Source organism: Mastomys coucha, unplaced genomic scaffold (assembly GCF_008632895.1).
Source record: "Mastomys coucha isolate ucsf_1 unplaced genomic scaffold, UCSF_Mcou_1 pScaffold11, whole genome shotgun sequence".
Lineage (NCBI taxonomy): Eukaryota > Metazoa > Chordata > Mammalia > Rodentia > Muridae > Mastomys > Mastomys coucha.
This window is the reverse complement of record NW_022196893.1, coordinates 6,398,577-6,410,782: the sequence shown is the minus strand read 5'-3', so window position 1 is coordinate 6,410,782 and position 12,206 is coordinate 6,398,577. Positions and strand designations below refer to the sequence as shown.

Sequence of the window (12,206 nt, the reverse complement as noted above, 5' to 3'; positions counted from 1 at the left end):
GTGTGTGGTGGGGCTTAGCAGGGGTGGGGGTGGCAGTAGCCAGACCTCCATGGGCAGAGACAGGAGCCAAGAGAGAAAACAAACAGGAAAAAGATGTCCTTCAGAAGAGCTAGAGAAAAGGATGGCACACAAGAGATGCCCAATGTACCCGTGGAACAGCAGGCTCCAGTGAGCCAGTGAGAGACAGAGACAGAGCAGGCAGCTCCTAGGACAAGATGAGGAGAGACAGTTGTTATACAGGGTAAGCTGCAGGAGGGAGTGGACAAGAGAGACAGAGCAAGCTCCTGAAGGGAGTTGGGAAACAGCAAGCTCCAGGATTGGGCTGAGAACCTGTGGGAGCGGCAGCATCTGTAAGGGTTGGTTTCCCATGCTGCCACAAAACCCAGAAGCATAAGGGCAAACACAGACCTACCGAACAAAACGTCTACACAGTCCGTGGAGATCAGACACAGACATGTGGTGGCTATCTTCACTCATATGCCAGGACATCCTGCTGTCCCCCACTCTGTCCCTAGAGACTGGGTCTATGATCATATCTGATCTCCTATCTACTCAGATGTCAGGACTTTCAGAACAACTAACCAGTTGCTCTGGGTTTCAAATATGCATTGGCCAGTAGGTTTTACTTTTGTTCTGCTTACAAATCTGCAGTGATCAATTTGGGGTTCCCCTGGGCCTACAAGGCACATTGTACTTGCCTCCATCTAGGGCCTGTCGCTGACTGGTGACTTTTTAAACATGTGAACCTTAGTATAAGGCTTTTCCAGGCCACACACAGCTTAGAATCTATCCTGAGCCCCCTGACCCTGTGTATGGGGGCTCCCAGGGATCCTGGACAAGCCTCCTATACTGGCTGATTTTGTGTCAACTTGACACAAGCTGGAGTTATCACAGAAAAAGGAGCTTCAGTTGGAAGTGCCTCCATGAGATCCAGCTATGGGGCATTTTCTCAATTAGTGACCAAGTGGGGAGGGCCCCTTGTAGGTGGTATCATCTCTGTGCTGGTAGTCTTGGGTTCTATAAGAGAGCCGGCTGAGCAAGCCGGGGGAAGCAAGCCAGTAAGGAACATCTCTCCATGGCCTCTGCATCAGCTCCTGCTTCCTGACCTGCTTGAGTTCCAGTCCTGACTTCCTCTAGTGATCAACAGCAGTGTGGGAAGTGTAAGCTGAATAAACCCTTTCCTCCCCAACTTGCTTCTTGGTCATGATGTTTGTGCAGGGATAGAAACCCTAAGACACCTCCCAAATGTTATAGAGTTCAAAGACCACAGACTCAATCTGGATTGTAATTAGTTATAAATTTATTGAACCTGATAGCAGGACACTAGTCTCTGAGCCACACTAGAGACTGCTGTTTGAAGAGGTGAGGGAAGGATTTGTAACAGCAAAACCCACCGAGTGTCTACATAAGCAAGCCAGGAGCTGTGCTGCTCTGTGAAGGTTAGGTAGTGAGGGGCGACCTCAAAATAGGCCTTGAATGTCTGAATAAGCAGGTTACAGAAGCCAAAAAAGCAGTCAGTCATGTAACAAGTAGATGGTCATGGCTATACATTTTTGGGCAGGAGTCACTAAGTCAGGGTTACTGGGATCTTCCAGGAACTGGAAGTCAGAGAGAAATGGCTAGTGGGTTCCAAGTTGAATATCTACCATAAAATGGAGTTTCTTTGGCCATCACACCTGGACACAGGTCTCACCTCCCGCCATGGACCTCTAAAGCATCCCCATCTCACTCAGTAGGAGGTTTACCCAAACTTTATTGGGGTGAGAGCTACTCATGGAGGTGCACCCTCTGGTGCTGGATGAGCTGATAGCTCTGGCCAAAAGCTTTGCCACAGGTGTCACAGGTGAAGGGCTTCTCACCCGTGTGGGTCCGTAAGTGCCTGAAGAAGTGTGACTGTCCTCGGAAGGCCTTGCCGCAGTCTTCGCACCTGTAGGGCTTCTCGCCCGTGTGAATACGCTGGTGTTCGATGAGCACAGAGCTCCAGATGAAGGCCTTGCCACACTGGCTGCAGACATACGGCTTTTCCCTAGTGTGCAGTCGCTGGTGGCGAACCAGGTTGGAGCTCTGGCTGAAGGCGTGGCCACATTCGCCACACTTGTAGGGCTTCTCGCCATTGTGGATGCGCAAGTGCTCTGTGAAGTGTGAGCTTTGGCTGAAGGCCTGGCCACACTGGCTGCACTCATAGGGCTTCTCGCCTGTGTGGACGCGGCGGTGCTGCATGAAGCCCCACCAGCTCCCAAAGTGCTTGCCACACTCATGACAGGCGTAGGGCTTCTCCCCCGTGTGGATGCGCTGGTGCTTCAGCAGAAGAGAGTTGTACTTGAAGCTCTTACCACAGGCCTCACAGCGGTGTGCCTTGGTGCCCTGTGCACCTGCCTGCTGGCAGTCTCCACCCAAACTACTGCCCAGTTCAGCAGTCTTCTCAGCACTACCCTCCGTCCCCGGGGCTCCCTGGGGCAAGAGTAGCATGTGCCAAGGGGCTCTGCTCTGAGAGCAGGGCATGGTTCCCGGAGGCAAACCTGCTGGCTGCTCCAAGCTATATTCCTGGCCAACGCTGTCTCCACACTGAGACATGCCGGGAAGGCTCTTCAAGGGGCCCCTCAGTGCCCTTCCATCTGAGGCCAGCCCATCTCCAAGACTGCAGGAGTTGAGAGAGGGTGGAGTCTTCTCAGGCTCCCACCCAGAGTCTGAAAGGAGAAATGGCATAGTTCCCAGTCTCACTTGTACTGGGGCACTCTTAGGAACGGAGCCCAGGGAAAGCCTGAATGGGGACTATGCAGAGGGGTGGAGAGGCTGGGTGGGGGAAAGTATATGCAAGTTGGGGAGAGGGGTGTGCCAGAAGCCAGGCCCCCATGTTAACTAGCTCCTGTAGGAGCCTCACTGGTGGTTAGCTAGTCCTGTGATAGCTCTCTTAGCTGGGAAAAGGGAAGTACAGGTGGCTATTAAGAGCTAGCAAGAACCTGGAACTTTGAGAACTCTCAAAAGTGGTCCTTCAGGCTGAGATGGCTGCAAAGATATGCATCTTACCCCATGAAAGTCAGGTGACAAGAAAGCCTGAGGCCTGCCCTGCCAAAGAGATCAGATCTGGATGGGGCTAGGCCTGATCCACAGTCCCATAGGGACCAGCTATGGCCTTGGTCACAGTCAACCCCCTGCCCACCCAGCGTCTATGAGTAGACAAAAACCGGGTGGATAGGCTTGAAGCTAGGCTCAAGGCGAGACCCAGGCAGGATGGCCTGGCCCTTAGCACATGCAGAGAAGTGCTGTGTTGCATCCAGCACTTGGGGGCTCCCAAGGCTGCCTGAGGAGAGACAGACTGCTCACTCAAATGGTGTGACACCCAGTAATCCCAGAGATTCAGGGGGCTAAGGCAGGGAGACAATGATGTGAGACCCTATTAAAACAAAACAAAACAAAACAAAACAACAACAACAAAAAAAACCAACCAAAAGAAGAAAAACAAAAATGGAATCCATGGTCCTTTGAAAGTAAGAGAATAGCTTGCACTCTGAGAGGCAGCCCCGACCTTGCTGGTTGCTAGGAAGCTGGCATAGAGACCACCTGTCACCTGTATGTCTGTACGAGCGGTGATGGCCATTTCCTTATCTACCTCCAGACATGCAGCACCTTCCCAAGCTCCACTATGACTGGGTAAGTCCCTGCCACCAACAACCATCCCTTACTCCAGAACCCACTTTGTTTACTTGTTCACAGGCCCACCAGGAACAGCATAATGCTGTTAGGCTCTGTCTAAGAATCCTTCTAGGAATAGGCAGAAGGGTCCTGGAGCCAGGCAGCAAACAGGATAGGGCTTGGGGGCCCCTACATGGTCTGGGGTTGACCCCTGTGGTTCCCCAGGGAAGCGTGATCTCTGTCCTCATCCATGTATGTCTATCTATAAGCTGTGGCTGGGCTTTGGCGTCACCTAAGAGAGCCTGGCACAGATCACAGCTGCCTTCCATAAAGCTCAGCATCCCTGGATCAGCCATGAGATGGTTACAGCCTGCATAGAGAGCTGGTCCTATGTGGAATCTCCTCACTGGCATCTCAAGAGAACAGTGAAGCTTCCGAGTGCCTCAGGGACGAAGCCTCTGGACCACATGGGACCCCTAATACTTCAACTTTACCAGTTGATTATTGAGGCTACCCTGTTGGAGTGAAGCCAGGATGGCAGCTCTGTCCCTGCAAGTCATGAGGCAAGCACACCCAAATTAACCAGGGAAGAATGCTGCCTCTCTTCCTGCTCTAGGGTGTGCTGTCAGAGGGAGATCTGTTCCTGAAACTGGGCCCATTCGGAGGCCATTCTTCTTTACATACGGAGTGTACTGGCTGGTTTTGTGTGTCAACCTGACACAAGCTAGAGTTATCACAGAGAAAGAAGCCTCCCTTGATCAAATGCCTCCATGAGGTCCAGCTGTGGGGCATTTTCTCAATTAGTGATCAAGGGGGAGGCCCACTGTGGGTGGTGCCATCCCTGGAGTGGTAGTCTTGGGTTCTATAAGAAAGCCAGTAAGTAACATCTCTCCATGGCCTCTGTATCAGCACCTGCTTCCTGTTCCAGTCCTGACTTCCTTTAGCAATGAACAGCAATGTGGAAGTGTAAACTGAATAAACCCTTTCTTCCCCAACTTGCTTCTTGGTCTTGGTGTTTGTGCAGGAATAGAAACCCTGACTAAGATATGGAGGAAGAAACATGCCCAGGGTCCTGTTCCCTGGGGTCAGTCAGAGGCTGCTCTCTACCACTGCTACCTTCCACCACTCCCTCAGGGCTCTTCCCAGAGGCAGGCCCCAGTGCTGAATGAGCTTCCCAAGTGTACACTTCCTTCCCTCAGCTGGCCAAAACCACAGCTCAGATCAGTCTCAGCAGGTAGAAGTGGGGCAGAGAGGCATAGCAGTCTGGAGCAAATACCGTGAGGGTGCCCATGGAGTGCCACATGGGGCTGGTCTCCAGGTGTCCCTGGTGATGAGAGACTGTTGAGTGGTAAGACAGGAAGGGACTCCTCAACATCCTCTAGTGTAGCCATCTTCCTGAACCCTGCTCAGAGAGGCACCTGGGACCTGAGGGAAAGGAAAAACCAAGGTAGATGGTCAGAATAGATTGTTGTTGAAGAGCACCCTGTCAGCTCTTGGGCAGTCCTAGGTGATCCGTAGCTTCTCTTCTCAGGCAGGTGACCTCCTGAGGAGCTGCAGGGCCCGTGGTGCAAGGGCCTGAATGCTTATTTAGTGTGATACCCTCATGGTTACTGGTAGCCTCCCCAGCACAGAGTGGCCACAAATGCTAAGCAAGTCATTTAACCAACTGAGCCCCATCCCCGGCTTCTCGGTATAGTATCCTAAATGCTCTTCCCAATAGCTCGCAGAGAAAAGAATGCTTATTCTAACAGTGACCATTCCTGCACCACAATTGGGGCTCTGGCTCCAAGACAGTGTGAGGCATCAGGATTCTAAATCTATTTTTTAAAGGGGCTACTTCATGAAAACCAGAAGGGATACATTTCCAGAGGGTAAACTTTTCCTTGCTGCTATCCCCAAGCCCACAGGGATAGTGTGTGTATCAAAGGCAGATTTCAAGGCTGGGTTTCAGTTGGTGTGTGTATGTATGTGTGTGTTACCAAAGACGTATTTCCAGGCTGGAGATGAAGCTCAGTTGGTTGAATTGCTTGCCTAGCATGCCTCACGCCTTGGTCCAATCTCTAACACCACAAAAACTGGGTGCAGTGGAGCATACCTCTAATCCCAGCACTTGGGACGTGAAGACTGCAGAATAATAAGTTCAAGGGGGGGGGGCTTGTTTACACAGCAAGTTTGAGGCTAGCCTGAACTACACGAGACTCGAGAAAAATAAAAAAAGGGGAGGACATTTTTCCTTAACTTGGTTTGCCATAAACGGATGATGCCCAAAGAGAGAGCTTGGTTTTCTTCCACAAAGTGACAATGGGGAGAGAGGATGACATGGGGCGAGATGCAACAGCACCCGCTGAGAGGCGGAGATGCTGGGTGCAGGCGCGGGGCGGACACTGTGGGGCCGCCCTACTGGGTCCCCTAGATTGAAACCACTCAGAGGACCGGGCTGGGGGTGACCGAAGTCACTACAGGAGAAACAGGCGGGCACCTACGTGAACGAAACGAAGGGTCCCGGCTGGAACCACTGGGAGGGGCGACCACTCACCATGAGAAAGGGAGGAGGCTGCCCGCGCTCGCTGGCCGGAAGTGCTCCGCCTCTGGGAAGCCCCGCCCCCGATTCTGGGACGCTCTGGACCCGGGAGGACTACGCCTCTGTGGCCTTTTGACGCTCAAAGCCTTTAAGGCTTGTAGCTTCCCCGCAGAGGTTGTCCACCCAACAGCCCAACACAGTCCGGTCTGGACGATCTGCTTTCAAATTAGCTGAAAAGCCCGGCAGAAGTTCTCATTTCTGCGCGAGGCAGAAGTGTGCGAGCCCGGGTATTGGGCCTCGGAGGATGTCATAGTGGCGTCATTGGAATCGACCCCAACCAGGACCATACTTGATGCCACAAGCTGCAGCTAACCTTGCTCAGTCTTGCAGATTGTCAGGGATGCATCCTCGCATGAAGTGGTTAAAAATTCTGGCTGCAAATAGATTTTCGTAACCAGCGCCAACTTCAGGACGCTGAAAGGTGCTGTTCGAAGTGACTGAGCCACTGCCAGTTGTTATGGAGACTATGGGAAAAGACCCCCTGGACTTAATTCAGATTATAATTAAGCAAAATTTTAAGGCTGCTAACAGGGCCACAGTCTCTAAACCAAAACAGAGACGTGCTGCCCAGAAGTGGGTGTAGGAAGAAGGGGATTTAAGAGCGAAAACCCCAAGATTTGCTTTGTTCTGCCAAGGTTACATGATGGAGGTGATTTCAAAACAGTCCTTGAATGTCTGCATAAGCAAATTAGAAAACCAAACCGGCAGTTAGTTATATCATAACAAGTAGATGGTCATGGCTGTACATTTCTTGGGGGAGGGGAGTGTCAAGGAGTCAGGCTGGAGAGACCTTATCTTCCAGGAACGTGAGTCCGAGACAAATAGAAATTAGGTTCCAAATTGGGTTTGTAGGACAAAATAGAGTTTCTTTAGCCATCATACCAGGCACTTGTGATCCCTATGGTTGGAGTTCGAGGATCCCATTTGACATGTGCGCGCAGCAGACACACACACACACACACACACACACAAACACAGAGGTGGGCGCACACAGGGCGATTCCAAGGAGAAATATTGAGTAGCTTTCCCGGATCAAGTCTGTGCTGCGTGAAGATGTTTCAGCCTAGTTGGCCTGGAAAGGAGGCTTCCTGGCCTTCACACTCAGATGCTAAGGCAGGACCTCCAGGCTTGGCTTACATTCTTAAATGCAAAGTAGTAGAAAAGGCCTCTCTTGGCTCTGTTCAAAATTAGAGAGTTAGGGCACACTCAGCACAAGCTATCCAACCCAATTGATTAGAGCTGGCTCTCTAGGGTGTGTTCAGGAATACAGGGGGTTCCATCTCACCCAAAACCTCCCAAGCCTCTCCAGGCAGGAGGGCTAGTTAACCCCAGAATTACTTCTATGAGGTTCTGAGAGCCCTTCCCATACACAGGCTCCCAGATCTTACAACAATTGACTTCATGGTGGCAGTACCATTCGGGCCACAAAATTTATCCACCTGCCAAAACGAAAACAAAGACCTAATTCATCAACTTCATACTTGCGGGAAATCTCGAAATGTAGTATCCTTGCTTTTTGGCTTCTGTAGTTGTGCTTATGGCTAACTGTTCTCGTTAACTTAAGTATGCCAACCCAGGATATGGTTTTTGTGTTTAAAACCTCACCCTGAAAATGGCTCAGTGCTACACTGGGATCCTGAACACCCAGTGTGCTCTTTGGCCAGCGAATAAGAACTTTGTTGGTGCAAACCCGTGTCTGAGCAGCCTTCTCTGCTGGATACCCCACGTTTCTGGAGGTCCCACAGAGATCCCCAGAGACCAGGCCCTGAGACACAGGGGTGAGGGCAGGGGCCAGTCTTCAAATGCTTTCAGAGCCAGGGAGAATGCAGTGGTCAAGGAGCTCTAAGGAGGTTCGAGACCTGAGATGTTCTAGGTTCCTAGTACTCCCTTTGATCATGGCTGCCTTGGGAGAGCTTTGGCACCTGCTCCCCAAAAGGAAACAGTAGCCATCCAGCAGGCTTACTGTCCAGTAGGGATCACCTGAAAGGAGAGCTGGCCATTAAAGTGATCAAAGCCACAATACCTGTTATAATAAACCAACCATGCGTTTAGGCCTGGCCAATGCCCTTGTTAACTCTTTAATTACCTGTAAACCCTTGTCATCAAACATATTTACCTTGTCATATTTACAGGAACCATCACAAAAGCAGGTTGTTGTAAAGTCATTGCAGAATGTTCAGAATAGGCTTTTAAAACACAGTCAAATTACAGCCAACACAAGACACATCAAAAGTATCGTTTTTAGAATGTAGAATAATGCTAATACCTCCTACTAACAGGACACAAGGTATGTGAACACATGGTGTAATAGGCTCTTTTATCCAAGCTGGACTTGATCTTTTAGGCTGAGCACTCACGTCATCCAGGACAGCACCCAACTTCTATACGCTTCGTTGATAACCTGTGTGAGTCCACCAGAGTCCAGCAGACAAAGCCTCTTAGGCGAGACAGGTGAGCCAGAGCCAGAGAGCCAGGAGCATAATTAGTCACACTGGCCACTCCCCTACATTCTGCCCAGTCTAAACTCTTGCAGTCAGTCCTAGGAGGCTGATAAAGCACAGGCTTCTTCCTGACACATCCTTTTTAGGGAACCGTGATGTTTGTGTATTCCCTCATCCCACAATGTGGAAAATGTTGTGGTGCCTGGTATCTCTCAGCCTCTAGGCCAGTGGGTAAAGTTACTCGAATGCCATTTAAACCATCTCTGCATGAGTCAAGATGATAATGTAGTAGGAGATACTTTCAGACATCCAGTAGCGTTGCGCTTTGAAAAGCATATGGAGACACCAGTCCCCAATGCTTGGTAATTAATTTCTCTACTGATAGTGAAAGTTTTTCCAGTAGGCATATCCATTGCCTTAGTGTTGTTTACTGTTACCACAACTTCTAGGCCTTCCCATACCGCTGGATGAATAAGGGTGGATCGGGGACATGGGTCCAATACAGCTGCTTCCCTGTCGTCGTTGTCAGGGCAGTCTGTAAGCTCACGATCAGCATCATTCTTTGTCCCAGCATTAGCCTGTCTTACTGACCACTCTGGCAGCTACACGATCCTTCAGACATACCCTCTTCCCCATATTAATACCTGATCAGAATCATGTCATGCGTCCTTCCATTTCACCTAGGCATAAGTATTCATAGTTGTAGGGTGCCATAGACACTCAGTGAGTTCCTTGGCATCTAAATTTTAAAATTTTAAAATAAAAAGAGCATGATTTAAATAATTTTGTGGTATATGGGGATATAATTTTCTCTTTTTTATTATATGAAGATATTGTTTTAAAGTTTTATGGGACTGTTTTATAGTATTTGCCTTTGAGGATTATAAGGAATAAGATGAGTAATATTAGGGGCTGGCGAGATGGCTCAGCGGGTAAGAGCACTGACTGCTCTTCCGAAGGTCCTGAGTTCGGATCCCAGCAACCACATGGTGGCTCACAACCACCCGTAATGAGATCTGATGCCCTCTTCTGGTGTGTCTGAAGATAGCTACAGTTAATTACTCCGGAGCGAGCGGGGCAGAGCGTGTGGGGCCAGCAGAGGTCCTGAGTTCAACAGCAGCCACATACGATGGCTCATGGCCATCTGTACAGCTACAGTGTACTCATACACATAAAAAAAAAAAAAAGATGAGTAATATTAAATTGTTAACATCTCAAATGTTTGACTGTAATAGTTTTATTATCTTTCTTAATCTGATTTGGAACACCAAGTACAGAAAAACAACGTAGGCAATGACTAATTTTATTTTAGTTAAGGCAGTTGTAACTAGAAAGTCTGAGAAGGTATCAATAGTCACATGTACATTTTTAATTTTTTAAAATCAGAAATATGAGTAACATCTATTTGTCATAATTGATTAGGTATGGGTCTTCGAGGATCAACACCATTATGTGATATATGAAGAAACTGAGGACACTGAGGACAAGTCTTTACAATTTGATGTGTTCATTTTCTACAAATATCAAATACCAAATATCAAACTATTACTATTTTGATTATGTAAAGAATGAGATTGTTTGGCGAATTGATTTTGTGTAAAGCCTATAATCTGCCTGGTATGTAAACCTATTATGGCACTGTCCTCACTAAGGGGTCTAGGCAATCTAGTATGAGCCCTTAAATGTCTTATAAAGTAAGGAACAGTATATTTTCTTAAATTAAGTTGTATTTGTATTTGTATAAATAATTGTAAAAATTGAGAATTAGTAGTATCTAAAGAAGGAACAATTTTAAGCAATTGTAAACCATGAGCTCTATATTGGCTATCAGTATATAAATTAAAAGTTTGATTTTTTTTAACATTTTAAAAACAGTGGCCATAGCACGTAATTTAATTATTTGTGAAGCGGGGGGGGGGGGGAACTCGAGAGAATAAACATGTGATTTAATTATATATGGTGTCTTCTTATTAGATGAGCTGCCTGTAAATATAGTAAATGTATTTTCTATCGGCTGTATGTATAAATTTATAGGAAATATAAAAGTATGTATAGAGGCAAATTTTAATAACTTGTCTTTTGTGTAATGACTAACAAATTTATCTAAAAAGTTTGTATATATAATGACCAAATTTCAATATTTTGTAATAACCAATTTAATTGTTGTTTGGAATAAGGAATAGATATTTTATCAGGTTCTTTTTAAAAATACTTTTGTGATTTTGTCTTATAATTTTGTATTAACATAGTGACAGCTTTATAATAGGGTGTTTAAACTTTATTTGGAGATGAAGAGAGATGAATCTATATTAATGGTCTCTTTTGCCAAAGGACTGCTGTGAAATGGCCAACAACTGATCATAGTCTATGTAAAGTATGTAATGTTTCTGTTGCTGGCTAATTGTCTAGGGGAATTAGGATTTGTATTCCCCTTGAGAAATATTAAACAGAGTTTTAATTTTTTTTTGTGGCAAGTTTAAGGTGAGGTTTTAGCCTGTTTACATCTCTTAACAGCTTTTGAAAATCATTTAAAGTAAGTAAACTATCTTTTTTATTTGAATTTTTTTATTTATGTCACAATTTGTTTAGGATATAACTGATGTCTCAAATATTGAAAAGGATATTGTCTTTGAATCTTTTTTCCCCTGGATTTTAAAGCTCATTGTATCAGAGCAAAGGCTTGTAGTAAAACTTCTTTAGAGGGATCAGTTAATAAAGTATCAGTATAATAAATAATATATACTGAAGGATTTAAACTCTTAACCTCTTGTATTGAAGTAGAAACAACTTTTTGACATAATGTAGGGCTATTGGCCATTATCTCAGGCAAAGCTTTTTTTTTTTTTTTGGTTTTTTGAAACAGGGTTTCTCTGTATAGCTCTGGCTGTCCTGGAACTCACTCTGTAGACCAGGCTGGCCTTGAACTCAGAAGTCCACCTGTCTCTGCCCCCCAAGTGCTGGGATTAAAGGCGTGTGCCACCACCGCCTGGTGAGGCAAAGCTTTTTAATGATATAGTTTCATGGGTTATTTAAAATTATAGGCAAACATACTAAATATAAACCTTTTATAACCACCAAGATGTAAAGGAATAGTATAAAAATAATCTTTTAAATCTATAATGATTTTATATTTATATTTTGGAATGGAAGCTGGAGTAGGTAAGCCAGGTTGTAATGTCTTCATAAGGTTTTAGTTTTAATAGCCCTTTGTAAATCTCTACTTGTCTGATTTTTTTAAGATTTAAAAATTTAAAGATTTTTTTATTTATTTCATGTATGTGAGTACACTATTGCTGTCTTCAGACACACTAGAAGAGGGCATTGAATCCCCATTATAGATGGTTGTGAGCCACCATGTGGTTGCTGGGAATTGAACTCAAGACCTCTGGAAGAGCAGTCAGTGCTCTTAACCACTGAGCCATCTCTCCAGCCCGAGACTTTGTTTTAAATCTTATCTTTTATAAGTCTAATTTTTAGGATAAGAATTATAGCCGGGCAGTGGTGGCGCACGCCTTTAATCCCAGCACTTGGGAGGCAGAGGCAGGCGGATT

At 46.5% G+C, this 12,206-nt stretch overlaps 1 protein-coding gene across 2 annotated transcripts in view; it reads right to left on the bottom strand.

Annotated features, from left to right (window-relative positions):
• Positions 1 to 1,278: 1,278 nt before the first annotated feature.
• The window catches only part of LOC116074078 (zinc finger protein GLI4-like), a 12,838-nt gene continuing 1,910 nt past the window's right edge, over positions 1,279 to 12,206 (bottom strand). The window contains exons 1-3 of one of the 2 annotated variants that reach the window (XM_031346417.1): positions 6,170 to 6,555; positions 4,910 to 5,058; positions 1,279 to 2,687 (exon numbers count right to left, since the gene is read on the bottom strand). In XM_031346417.1, the coding sequence (XP_031202277.1) occupies positions 1,768 to 2,687; positions 4,910 to 5,024 (1,035 nt within the window). In that variant the 5' untranslated portion in view covers positions 5,025 to 5,058; positions 6,170 to 6,555 and the 3' untranslated portion in view covers positions 1,279 to 1,767. Of the gene's footprint in view, positions 2,688 to 4,909; positions 5,059 to 6,169; positions 6,556 to 12,206 lie in introns of those variants that run through there. The other variant, XM_031346418.1, reaches the window with a different exon arrangement.